The sequence below is a fragment of the Vidua chalybeata genome, chromosome 13, assembly GCF_026979565.1.
Source record: "Vidua chalybeata isolate OUT-0048 chromosome 13, bVidCha1 merged haplotype, whole genome shotgun sequence".
Classification (NCBI taxonomy): Eukaryota; Metazoa; Chordata; class Aves; order Passeriformes; family Viduidae; genus Vidua; species Vidua chalybeata.
Genome location: NC_071542.1, coordinates 20021483 through 20034279, shown reverse-complemented (window position 1 = coordinate 20034279; position 12797 = coordinate 20021483). Strand labels below are relative to the sequence as shown.

The 12797-nt window shown below is 60.0% G+C and overlaps 1 protein-coding gene across 1 annotated transcript in view; it reads left to right on the top strand.

The window, feature by feature from the left end:
• The first annotated feature begins 507 nt into the window (after positions 1–507).
• TLE3 (TLE family member 3, transcriptional corepressor) overlaps positions 508–12797 on the top strand; it is a 35377-nt gene continuing 23087 nt past the window's right edge. The window contains 6 exon segments of the mRNA XM_053954344.1: positions 508–858; positions 1436–1578; positions 1680–1780; positions 1882–1945; positions 2895–2939; positions 12406–12468. Coding sequence (XP_053810319.1) covers positions 1555–1578; positions 1680–1780; positions 1882–1945; positions 2895–2939; positions 12406–12468 — 297 coding nt within the window. The 5' untranslated portion in view covers positions 508–858; positions 1436–1554.

Sequence of the window (12797 nt, the reverse complement as noted above, 5' to 3'; positions counted from 1 at the left end):
CGGGGCCGGGCCCGGCCCGCCCGTGAGGCCGCCGGTGCTGCGGCCCCGCTCCCTCCGGCCCGCCGCGAACCGGGGCTGCTCCCGCTCCGCTGATGCGGCCGCGGAGTCCCGTTCCCCCCCACCGCTACCCCCGGGGGCGCGGCGGGAGGGCCTGACGTTAACGCCATTACCCGTGTTCCTCGTTAAAGCCCCTCGGGCGTGAGGGGAGGCGCGGAGGGGGGAGCAGCGCGGCCCTCACGACACATCAAAGCGGCCGCGCGGCCGCCGGGGGAGGCTGGGCGGCCTTGCCGGGGCTGGCTCGTACCGAGCGCTTTCCCGGCGCGGAGCGGAGGCGCTCCGGTGCCAAAGCGGCCGTGTTTGTTTTACCGCCCGAACCGGGTTCGGCAGCGCCGGGCCCGAGTCACGGCCCGGGGGGGGGGGGGGGGGGGGCGCGCGGGGCGGGGCGTGTCCCGCGGTGGGCGTGGCGCGGCGGCCGCCCCTCGGTCAGAGACACAGGCTGCCATTGTGACGTCGCGCCGGCGCCGGCCAATCGGCGCCCGCCGGCGGCGGCCCCACGTGGGCGCGGCGCTCTCCCATTGGCCGGCGGCGGCGAGGCCGCCCGGGTTTTGTCCCCCCGCCCGCCGCCCCGCTCCGCCCGGGCGCTGTGGCGGCACCGCGTGCTCGGGCGCCGCTGCCCCGCTCCGCTCCGCGATGGCTCCCGGAGTTACGGCGATCCCGGCTGGACGCAGCTGAACGGCCGCCCCCCCCCCGGGCGGGGGGACCCGCTCGCACCTCGCTTATGTCCGCGGCGCCCGGGAAGTCGGATGTGTACGGCCTTCCTCCCCCTCCTCCTCTCCTCCATGGCCGTCGTGCTCCGGCGTTAGTTCCTGGCTTTGCTTCCCCTTCTCCCGGCCGCAGGAATACCGCGGGAGCCTCCTCCCGCCGCCGCGTTGTTGTTGTTGTCGCTGTGGCTTTTTGATCTATTTTTTTTTTTTTTCCCTCCTTAATTTTTTTTTTTTTTTCCGGGGAGGGGGGGGGGGGGAAAGGAGGTGGGTGATCGGTTTGATTTTTCTCCTTTTTTAAAATTTTTTTTTTTTATTTTTTTTTTTTTTCCGCCAGCGAGTGCCGGAAGGAGGAGGAGGAGGAGGGGGGGGGGGGGGGGGTGAGGAAGCGGAGGCCCGCGGAGCGCGGCGGCCGGGGCGGGCCGGGGGGGGGGGGGGGGGGGGGGGGGGGGGGTCGGCACCTGGCCCCGGCGCTGCGGGGCTGGGCTCGGCTCCGCGGGCGCCTCCCCGGCGGTGCGGGGCCGGCGTTGGGTTGGGTGGTGGGGCGGCGGGGGGGGAAAACGTGCGGGGGGGAACCGGCCGGGCCCGCTTTTCTCCCCCCCCCCCCCCCCCAACCCCCTCCGCCCTCCCTCCTCCGCCCCCCGCACGGACTTTCCTCTCGTCCCTTTGTTCAGTTCTCGGCCTCTCCGGGAGCGCTCCGAGGCCGGCGGGCAGCAGCGGCAGCTCCGCACGTCGCGATCGCCGTAGCGAGGCTCGGCGCGGCTGCTTCCAGTGACCGCGCCCCAGCCCGGCCATGTACCCCCAGGGCCGGCACCCGGTGAGTCCCGGTAGCCCCGGCCCGCGCCCCCCGCTCCCCTCCTTCCGTCTGCCCCCCCCCCCCCACCCCACCCCGGTAACCCCCGCGGCCGCTTCCCGCAGGCTCCGCACCAGCCGGGCCAACCGGGCTTCAAATTCACCGTGGCCGAGTCCTGCGACCGGATCAAGGACGAGTTCCAGTTCCTGCAGGCTCAGTACCACAGGTGAGCCCGCGGGGGGACCCCCGGCCGCCACCCCCCCCCCCCCCCACCTCCCCTTTTCCCGGTTCTGCGGGGTCTCACCGTGCGCTCTCCGCCCCCCCCAGCCTCAAAGTGGAGTATGACAAGCTGGCGAACGAGAAGACCGAAATGCAGCGCCATTACGTTATGGTGAGAGACTTTAATCAGATTTCGGATCAGCCTGCAAATGTCATTAGCTGCGAGCCTGCGAACGGGCCGGGGGGGAGGGAAAACCGGGGGACCCCCCCCCCTCACCGGCACGGGCACTGCCTGCCCGGAGACCCCCGGGCCGGGGGGGCGGCGGTGCCCGGCGCTGCGAGCCCCAGAGGCTGGAAGCGCGATCCCAAGTTTCCTGTTAACCCCTTTGGCGCGGTCCTGTGCCCTCGGGGGGGGGCTGGAGGGGCGAGCTCGGGGTCGGGGGGGGATCCCCGATGCTGGTGGGGGTCCCCCCCTTGCTCGCCCCGAGGCCACCCGGGAGCCATCCCAGCTCCTCCCCACCCACCCCGCCTCGCGTTCATCCTTCCCGAGGGAAATGGGCACTTTTGTTGCCTCAAAACGCTCCTTTTTTTTTTTTTTTTTTTTTTTTTTTTTTTTTTTCTTTAAGCTAAACGAACCCCGGGTGGGCTCGTTGGGGTTTTCTGCTGGGTTTGGCAGGAGCCAGCACCCCCCACCCCCTTTCCCGGCCGCTCCCCTGGTCCCTGGGGGGGGGAACAAATCCGCCCCCCCCGGTGAGAAGCTGGATTTTTGGCCAGACTCCGGGCTGTACCTGTTCTGCCAGGGCTGAGCAGACGCCTGTCACCCAGCTCTGCGCCTCTTTGTTTTTCTAAGTAGCTTAGGAGGAGAAAACAGGAGTCAAAAGGAGTGTCCCCTCGTTAAGTGCCTGCCAGTTAAACCCATAAACATCTGCTTATTATAAGGTGTAATTTCCTTGGCTACCCGTGCTTTAAGCCCAGTTTTGCCCAGGATGCTTTTTGGTAATGACCTTATGCAAATACCTTCTGTGAATGGAATTCAAATTCTCCTTGGCTCTCGTGTTTAATTGAATTTATTTATGTTTTTTTTTTTTTTTTTTTTTTTTTTTTTGGCTCTCCTTCCCCAGTACTACGAAATGTCGTACGGTTTGAATATTGAAATGCACAAACAGGTGAGTAATTTCGAGGGGGGAAGTTGTGATTGATTGATCTCCTGTTGCCCTTTTCCTCCACCTGAGGTAAAATCGGCCCTGATTGCACTAAATAGGGAATAAGTGCTGGAGGCAGGGATGTGACTCCAGGTGGGATCCCGTGGCCCGGCTGTTAAATTGGCAGCCGCAGGTTGATGGCACTCGGTGGGGTTATTTTGTCGATATTCACGAGGAATTTCGGTTTTTAAGGCAGAGTGTTTATGCAAAGAGGCGAGAACAGCCTCGCCTCCCGTGCTGGGAGGTCAATACCTGGAATAGCGCGTTCCCAAGGCTTGGAAAACACTGATAGGGGCTGCGCTGGCCTCTGCTCGTGTTGTGGGTACAACAGGGCTGTTTGTAAGGTCATCCCCTGCTCCCGGCCCTGCCCGAGCGTGAGACCGAGCAGGGAATTATCTCCGGAGCTCACCGTGCGTTGCTCAATGTCACGGAGTTGTCTTTGCATCTGGGAAATGAAGCAATGTTTGGGGCTGGTTGGGGTTTTGTTGGCGCTTTTTTTTTTTTTTTTTTTTTCCCTCCCTTCCAGTCTTCTCTAATGTGTAACTTGCCTGAAGGAAAAAAAAATAGAGAAGGCCCCAGCAGAATGTGGTGTGCTACCTTGATAAGATTATCGCTAAAGAGCCTAAAGGCTGCGCACATGATGGTAAAACTTAAAGGAATAAAGTTATTATTGAGATTAGACCTGATTATTTGTGCTGCTGCTGCTTACTGGTTTTAGAAGGAGTTCTAATTAAGAACTTAGGGCAGATAGAAGTTGACATCAACTTTGCCGCTCGCAAATCAGCCCCATTCAGCTCCGAAGTGGTTTGGCTTAATAGCGGCATCGCCCTCCTCCTCCTCGGAGGCTCGCAGGGCGCTGATGAGATGCAAAGCAGCGTCTCTGAATTCGCCTCGCCTTTCTGCGCCGTAGTCACGGGGCAGCGAAAATAATTCCTGCTTAGTCTTCAGTTTTTTTTTTTATAAATATCTCCTTCCACGCAGATAATCCCCGCTTCCCGCTCGGGGGGCCGCTGCCCGGCCCGGCGGCTGCGGGGACCCCCCGGGCTCGGGGGAACTCGGCCCGGTTGGTGCTGGGGTGCTCGGGGACACCCCGAAATTGGGGATTGTGCGGTAGGCCCGGCCTCCTGCGAGGAGGGGCACGGCTTTGGTGCGGCCAGAGGGACACGGAGCCTGCGGCAACACCCGCGGGGCTCTTGGGGTGGCGTGGGGGGGACTGGGGTGACCCCAGCCCAGGCTTTTGGGGCAGAGGGTCTCCTCTTCCTACCTGGCTGCTGCGTGTTGGACGGTTCTGCTCGGTGCTGGAATGATGGCCTGGGATGCTGGGTTGGTTCCCTTGCTGGGAGATGCTGGAATGATGTCCCAGGATGGGAGATGCTGGTTCCCTCGTTGGGAGATGCTGGAATGATGCCCCAGGATGGGAGATGTTGGCCCCCTCACTGGGAGATGCTGGAATGATGCCCCAGGATGGGAGATGTTGGTCCCCTCACTGGGAGATGCTGGAATGATGCCCCAGGATGGGAGATGTTGGTCCCCTCACTGGGAGATGCTGGAATGATGCCCCAGGATGGGAGATGCTGGTCCCCTCGTTGGGAGATGCTGGAATGATGCCCCAGGATGGGAGATGTTGGCCCCCTCACTGGGAGATGCTGGAATGATGTCCCAGGGTGGGAGATGCTGGTTCCCTCGTTGGGAGATGCTGGAATGATGCCCCAGGGTGGGAGATGCTGGTTCCCTCGTTGGGAGATGCTGGAATGATGCCCCAGGGTGCCGGGTTGGTTCCCTCGCTGGGAGATGCCCTTCCCAAGACGTTCCCCAAGCGTTTTCCCCCTTCTCCGTGGGTGCATCCCGAGCTTTGGCGGCGCGGGGAGGTGCGGATGGAGCGGCCCCTCCTCCGTGTGTGCCGCGGGGGTCTCGGAGCCGCAGAATTCCCGCTCTGCTTCGGTCCCTGCTCGTCCCGGTCGTTCCCGGTGGCGGCAGCCCAGGAAGGCCCAGCGTGGCCCCTGCTTTGCGAGCGATTCCAGCAGCATCCCGTGCCTGCCCGGGCGCTTCCCGGTGACATCTGCTGCGTGCCCGCTGCCGGGAACTTGGGGGGAAGCTGGAGCCGTCTCCTCCTTTTAATTGACAGCAGCGCGGAGGGAGCGAACAAAGCTGCGCTTGCAGGCGAAAAATTGGGGAGCGCCGGACCGCAGCGGGCGCCCGGGGAGGGTTTTCCCCCCCCAATTCTTTGGGGCCGCAGCATCCCCCGAAAGGCATCCCTGGCGCAGCATCCCCCCCGCCGGGCATCCCGCAAGGCATCCCGCTAATTGCGGCGTGGTCCTGCCGGCATCTGGCTGAGGGTGGCTGGTCCTGAACAAACAAGTTTATCAGCTGACCTGTTTAGCGGTTGACTTGTGTTTATCTGCACACAATCAAGTAGACTGAAGTGCTTGAATTATTCATGCAGTGTCCTGCCCTCCAGACTTGACTGCTTGTGATTACATCTGCTCCAGACAAACATTGATGGATACTTCATCTTTAAGCAAAAGGGGATTGTCTGTCTGTGGGCTTATATAACAGATTATCTCTTCCACGCTGAATATTAAGTGTGTGCATATGTGGCTGCGTGTGGGGTTGGGGTTTGGTGTTTTTTTTTTTTTTTTTCCTTCCCCCCCCCCCTTCTTCTCGTTTTGTTTCTCATTAGGGAAAAAAAAAATGGAGTTTCATAAACAACTCCATATGCAAGGAAATATTTAGGAAGTGATTCCCCAGTCGGTTGCAGTGAATTGCTCCTTACATCAGTCTTCCTGCTGAACTCAACTCCTTCCCCGGGCTCAGCTTTCCTAAACCCGACTCCAATCAGGAGTTTTCTTTTGAAACCCCGACAGAACTTTTTTTTTTTTTTTTTTTTGTCGGGTTAATTGATTTTTCCAAAAGAAACTTCCCTTCCCCTGTCGGCCGTGCATTGTTTCTGTGCAGATCTCCGTGGATAATCGCCGAGGGCAATAACCATTCCAAAAGGAAAACTCATTTTGCGTGGGGAAACGGGACACCTCGGAGGACAGAACCTTTGTGTGCCTTTGATTTCTTGTTATGGCTGAGAACGCTTCACAGAAGCACTTCTTGTTTTCCTGCCTAATGCTTGGAACAAACCTAAACCCCCCTCAACACTTCCAGCGAAGAGAGGCAGCTTTTTGTGTGTGTGTGTGTTTCCAGAATATTCTAGGAACACAATATCCTTTCTGTCGTGCTCGTTAGCAAGGAGTGCCAGGTAATAATTTGCTAAATACTTCAGAAGCCGAGTAATTTGTGAGCTGTGCTCTCAGCACTCCCAAGGCAGAAGGGAATTCTGTCTTCCCTGGCTGAGTTTTGGGGCCTCCTGGCTGAGTTTTGGGGCCTCCTGGCTGAGTTTTGGGGCTCTCTGCAAGCTTTACCCCATTGCTGGTGGTAATTCCCTAATGAGGGGTTGTGCCCTGCCCCTCCACACCCCCGCCCTGAATTTAATTCTCATCAGCCAGGCTCTCCACTTTGCTAATAACGATAGCAGCCACAAATAGCTTTCAACATGCCATTGACAGCCCGCTTGGAGAGAGCACTTGAAATAGTGGTAGACAGCTGAAAGTACCCATAATTGTGCGCCCGAGTGAGAACCACACTGCTCAAGGGCCTGATTTTCATGTGCTTAAAGAGACAATATCCTGGTTTCAACAAATGCTGCTGGTGCTTCACGCCTCGTGTGATTTACTCCTCCTCCTGCGCGGGGAGGAGGCTTTGGTTTTGGGGGGGATCTGGAGGGGGCTGTGGGGCGCAGAGCCTTTGGGAAATCACCACGGGGCGTGCCTGGAGGGAGCCGTGCTTTGGAGGGGACCAGAAGGTTGGGGCCTTGCGACTGGGATTGGTGGGGTGTCTGTGCAGGATAATCCTGGTGTCCCCCCTCACCTCTGGAGATTCCTGGATTTGAGGATATTAGTAGGGATGTTTTGGGGTGTTTTGCACTGTTCAGCACCTTCTCCCCATCCCTCATCCTGCTGCATGCACCCAGCAGCAAGGGCAGGCTGGACTTGGGGCTGGTGTGGCCCAAAATCTGTGCTGAGACACCACCTGCCATGGCCTGGTGGGATTCCCTTCCCCGTGGAGAACATTTTCCATCTGGGGGACAGATTGAGGGGTGTGTGACGTGTGCAGGGTGTTTTGGGGTTGTCCTGTGCGGGGTGTTTTGGGGTGTTCTCTGCACGTCTGGGGTTTTTTTTGGGGGGTGCCCTGTGCAGGGCTTTTTAGGATGCTGAATAATGCCTGTGGGGCTGGTTCCTGCAGGCAACTCCATCCTCCCAGGAGGGATCTGTGTCCTGCCCTGTGCCATGGGGGGATGCTGGGATCCATCTGGGGGGTCACCCCGGGGCTGGCACATCCCTGCAGCTCCCGTTTGCCTCCTGGGCATCCAAAGCTGAGACAATTTGGCACAAGGAGCCCTGTCTGGGGTGTCCACCCCAGACCCTGGATCCAGCTGGGAGCTCTGCACTCTCATTTTTCGGGTCAGTTTTAGGGCTGCTCTGCCTCTCCCATGACTGACATCCGGGGGGTTATTTTTAAATTCCCTCTGCCCCATCCAGGTGTAGGGATGGGAGGGCAGGGAGCTGTGGGGCAGAGCCAGCCCCAGCTATTTAACACCGAGCTGCTGCCTCTGCGAGCCCATCCCAGCTCCCGGCAGTGCCAGCAGCAGCTCCCCGTGTCCCCAAGTGCTTCGGATGCTGCTGGTGGCTCTGGCCATTTTAAGAGCAGGTGACAGGAGCCTCAGCCGGGGCCAAGTGCTCCCGGTGTTGATTTATCACCGGTGCAGATGTTTTCTCTGGTTTCGCTGAAACCCCACGCCGGGAGGGAGCAGGGCAGATTCCTGGCAGGGGCACAGAGCGAGGGGGGGATTAGTCGGGATCGCAGCTTCTCCCGACTCCTTGCCCTTTCTAACAGCCAGGAGTATCCCAGGACTGATGTTTGGGAGCCTCTCCGGGTGTTTGATCCGCCCTGGTCCAGGGAAGGTGCAGGGCAGCAGAAGGGGATGCAGAGCTGGGATTGCCATGGCAACCCGCCGTGGGAATGGAGGCTTTCCTTGGCAGGAGCAGCTCGAGGTAGGGCTCGGGGGCTCTGGGCGAGGTGGGGGATGAGCCCTGTGAAGGGGGAAGGTGTCAGGCATGGAGCCCTCCTCTGTTCCCAGTGTTCCAGAGAATCCCTTTCCCTCCCGGTTAAAGTTTTAATGGGGACGACTGGAGTTTAATGTGCCAGGGAATGAGAAAAGGGAAAGTGAGCAAATATTTAAAGACTGTCGAATCTCGTGTTCACAGGAAACCTCACGGTTGTAAACATAATATTTTGGACATCCAATATCTCTGTGCTCGCCGGATCCCACGTGGGAAGTCTCTTTCTGTGTGGAACGGGGAGTTTGGCTTCACATCTTGCTTGGAAGTTTTGCATTTAAAGGTGGAAGCATCACGTGTGCTGCTGGTCAGGGCTGTCCGGGGAAAACCCAGCTCCTTCCCTTCCTGCTCCATGGAACCAGCCTGGCTGGATGCTGTGTTTTTCCAGGATGCAGCCCAGGGAAAGCTGGTGCTGGCCCCGCTGTTCCCTCCTCAAACGTGGATCAGATTTGTTGTGGATCAGGGAGCTGCCGGGGCAGAGCTCCTGGAGCTGCGGCCGCGCTCGCCGCATCCCGCCTCCAAGGGCTGGAGCTGGAGGAATAAATCTTTAATGGAGCTGCAGCTAAATATAATCTGATCAAAGTGCCAGTGCCAGAAAAGCCTGGAAGGAGCTTTTCCCGTGGCGGGGCACGGCGGTGGCACCACGGGGGCTGGTGGCACTCTTGGTGCCAGCCCGGCTGCTCCGGCCACGGCGCCGGGGCTGGGCTCGGCCCTTGGAGCTTCCAGCCTGGGTGCTGTGGGAGTGCTGGGTGCTGAAAACCTGCCCTGGGTGCTGTGCTGGCCAGAGCCTGCTGCTGGGGACAGGGGCCACCAGAGCAAAGTGTCCCTGTGCTGGTGGGACACGGGGAGTGGCTTCCCCCTGCCCAGGGCAGGGATAGGAAGGAATCCTCCCCTGGGAGGGGGCTGGGATGCTGGTGCCTGTGACTGCCCCATTCCTGGAAGTGTCCAAAGCCAGGCTGGAGCAACCTGGGCTCCTAGAAGGTGCAGGGAGTGGAACTGGATGAGCTTTGAAGTCCCTTCCAACCAAACCATTCCAGTATTCCGTGATCCCTGGCTGGATCTCTGCGTCCTCACGCTCAGGGCCAGATGATCCTGGTGACTTGGTGGCTGTGGCCAGGGTACCTGAGTCCAAGCTGTGGTCACTTCCAGCCGTCCCTGCCTTGGCACGGTGTGCCAGCACGTTCCCTGCCTCTGGAATTGCTAAGAAAAGCATCAGGTGAAACCCAATCACCGGGAGTGCTTCTGGAGAAGAGGATGGCCGGGAATGTTCCTGTGCCTTTGCAGCCCGTGGGGAGCTCTGTGGGGACCTCTTGGAGCAGGACCCGGAGCTCTGGGGTCTGTGGGGTTGTTCCCTCCACGAGGGTGGCTCCAGGCTGGGGCAGGTCAGGATTTTCCCGGTGTCTCCTTGCTTGTGGTGCTGCTGGGAATGCTGGTGGTGCTTGTTGGGTTGTTTGTGTAGCAGGAGCAGCAAGGGCTGGGTGTCCATCGGGATTTCTCCTCCAGATTAGGATCTTTGGGGATCTTCCTTGGGGTGCTTGAGAGCAGGTGGAGCTGAGGGCTCCTTTGCTTTGGCTGGGCTTAAAACCCAGAGGTGCTGTAGGACCTGTCCCAGGGAGCTGAGCTGTGGGATCAGCGGGGTGGATTTGGGGTGATTTGGGGAGCACAGCGGGGTTTGGGAGCAGGGGGTGGCTGTGGCTGTCCCGGGAAGGAGGCTCCCTGCCAGCAGGAGGCCGGAGCTCTCCCGGTTAATCACTTGTGTTGTTGATAACGAGCTGCTGGGGCTGGCGGAAGGAATTTCGGGGCGTTTGATTCCGTGCCAGCGCTCGGCTCCGGCCATTGTTGTGGCGCTGGATCCTCGCGGCCGCTCGGCCGTGTTTGACTTGGAGCTGGAGCTGTTTTCACAGCTGCCTTGGCCAGGAGCAGCCGGAGTTAACCCCTGGGAGCCAGGACACGGCCATCCCTCCAGGATTATCCCTGGAGAGGGACACGGCCATCCCACCAGGAACATCCCTGAGGTGGGACACGGCCATCCCACCAGGATTATCCCTGGGGTGGGACACGGCCATCCCACCAGGAGCATCCCTGGAGAGGGACACGGCCATCCCACCAGGATTATCCCTGGAGAGGGACACGGCCATCCCTCCAGGATTATCCCTGGAGAGGGACACGGCCATCCCTCCAGGATTATCCCTGGAGAGGGACACGGCCATCCCACCAGGAGCATCCCTGAGGTGGGACACGGCCATCCCACCAGGATTATCCCTGGGGTGAGACACGGCCATCCCACCAGGAGCATCCCTGGGGTGAGACACGGCCATCCCACCAGGAGCATCCCTGGGGTGGGACACGGCCAAACTGCCAGGAGCATCCCTGGGGTGGGACACGGCCATCCCTCCAGGATTATCCCTGGAGAGGGACACGGCCATCCCACCAGGAGCATCCCTGGGGTGGGACACGGCCAAACTGCCAGGAGCATCCCTGGGGTGGGACACGGCCATCCCTCCAGGATTATCCCTGGAGAGGGACACGGCCATCCCACCAGGAGCATCCCTGGGGTGGGACACGGCCATCCCACCAGGATTATCCCTGGGGTGGGACACGGCCATCCCACCAGGATTATCCCTGGAGAGGGACACGGCCATCCCACCAGGATTATCCCTGGAGAGGGACATGGCCATCCCACCAGGAGCATCCCTGGGGTGAGACACGGCCATCCCACCAGGAGCATCCCTGAGGTGGGACACGGCCATCCCACCAGGATTATCCCTGGGGTGGGACACGGCCATCCCACCAGGATTATCCCTGGGGTGGGACACGGCCATCCCACCAGGATTATCCCTGAGGTGGGACACGGCCATCCCACCAGGATTATCCCTGGGGTGGGACACGGCCATCCCACCAGGATTATCCCTGGAGAGGGACATGGCCATCCCACCAGGATTATCCCTGGAGAGGGACATGGCCATCCCACCAGGATTATCCCTGGAGAGGGACACCAGGAGCATCTCTGGGAGCTTCCACAGAGCTAATTCCTACGGAAAGCATGAGGAACAGCCCAATCTCTGGGAATGCTTCTGGAGAAGAGGATGGCCAGGAATGTTCCCGTGGCTTTGCAGCCCATGGGGACCTCTTGGAGCAGGACCCGGAGCTCTGGGGTCTGTGGGGTTGTTCCCTCCACGAGGGTGGCTCCAGGCTGGAGCAGATCAGGATTTTCCCGGTGTCTCCTTGCTTGTGGTGTCCCTGGGAATGCTGGTGGTGCTTGTTGGGTTGTTCCTGTAGCAGGAGCAGCGTGTCCCAGCCATCCCAGCAAGGGTCCTTTGGGGTTTTTCCTCCAGTGAACCCCTCAAGGTGCAGCTGGCGGGTGTTGGTGCAGCCAGGCTGTTCCCAGAGCGGGATGTGAGGCTGGCAAAGGGAATGCCACCCGTGGGCAGGGGGCAGAGCAGAGCCCCCAGCCCTGCTGAGGACTCAGCTCCCTGCACAGGGCTGGTGGCTTTGGTTTTGGAGAATCCAAACCCTCGCTGCAGCCCTGGGAGCGGGAGGAGATGGAGGCACCACCAAAACCTGGATTTCCTGGGATGAGCCTGGCTGTTTCCAGGCTGGTGTGGAGCCAGGCTGCTCCAGGACACTCATCCCGTGGTGGGAAGGGGGTGGAAGTGTCCCAGGGAAGCAGGGAAGTGTCTCTGCTTCCCTGGGCAGGGCTGGGAGGGGACAGGGAGGGGATTTTGGGAAGGGTCAGGGAGAGGGGACAGTGAGGAAATTTGAGGAGGGGACAGAGAGGGGATTTTGGGAAAGGAAAGGGGGAAGGGACAGGGATGGGATTTTCGGAGAGGACAGAGAGGGGGTTTTGGGAAAGGACAGAGAGGGGATTTTGGGAAAGGAAAGGGGGAAGGGACAGGGAGGGGATTTTGGGAGGGGACAGAGAGGGGATTTTGGGAAAGGACAGAGAGGGGATTTTGGGAAAGGACAGGGAGGGGATTTTGGGAAAGGACAGGGAGAGGGGACAGAGAGGGGATTTTGGGAGGGGACAGAGAGGGGGTTTTGGGAGGGGACAGAGAGGGGGTTTTGGGAGGGGACAGAGAGGGGGTTTTGGGAGGGGACAGAGAGGGGGTTTTGGGAAAGGACAGAGAGGGGATTTTGGGAAAGGACAGAGAGGGGATTTTGGGAAGGGATGGGAGGGGACACAGCGCTGCTGCCAGGAAGCCTCGTGCCACCCGTGGGAGGCTGCCGGGTGCTGACTCTTGCTTTTCCTTCTTCCCTTTTTTCAGACAGAAATTGCTAAAAGACTGAACACCATTTTAGCCCAGATCATGCCTTTTCTGTCACAAGAGGTAAGGACTTTTCCACACCCTCTTGGAGGGAGTGTGGCTTCTCCCAGGGGTTTCCCCTCCCTCGCAGGCAGTACTGGGTCCCTGGCAGGGGGGGAATGTGAGAAATGGGATTTAAATCCTGCCTGAGTGCTGGAAAACCCTTGGGATGGGCAGAGCAGGGGATCTGCTCAGCTTGGGGGGCTGCACTGAGCCCAAAAAAGCTGCGAGGGGCTTCCCCTTTTCCCTGGCAAGTGCCCCCGGGCTGCTGCACACAAAACAGGGCAAAAATCTTGGGAAAACCAGGCAAAATAGGGCCCAAAAGAGGGGGGACTGTGCCTGGGGGGGTCCTG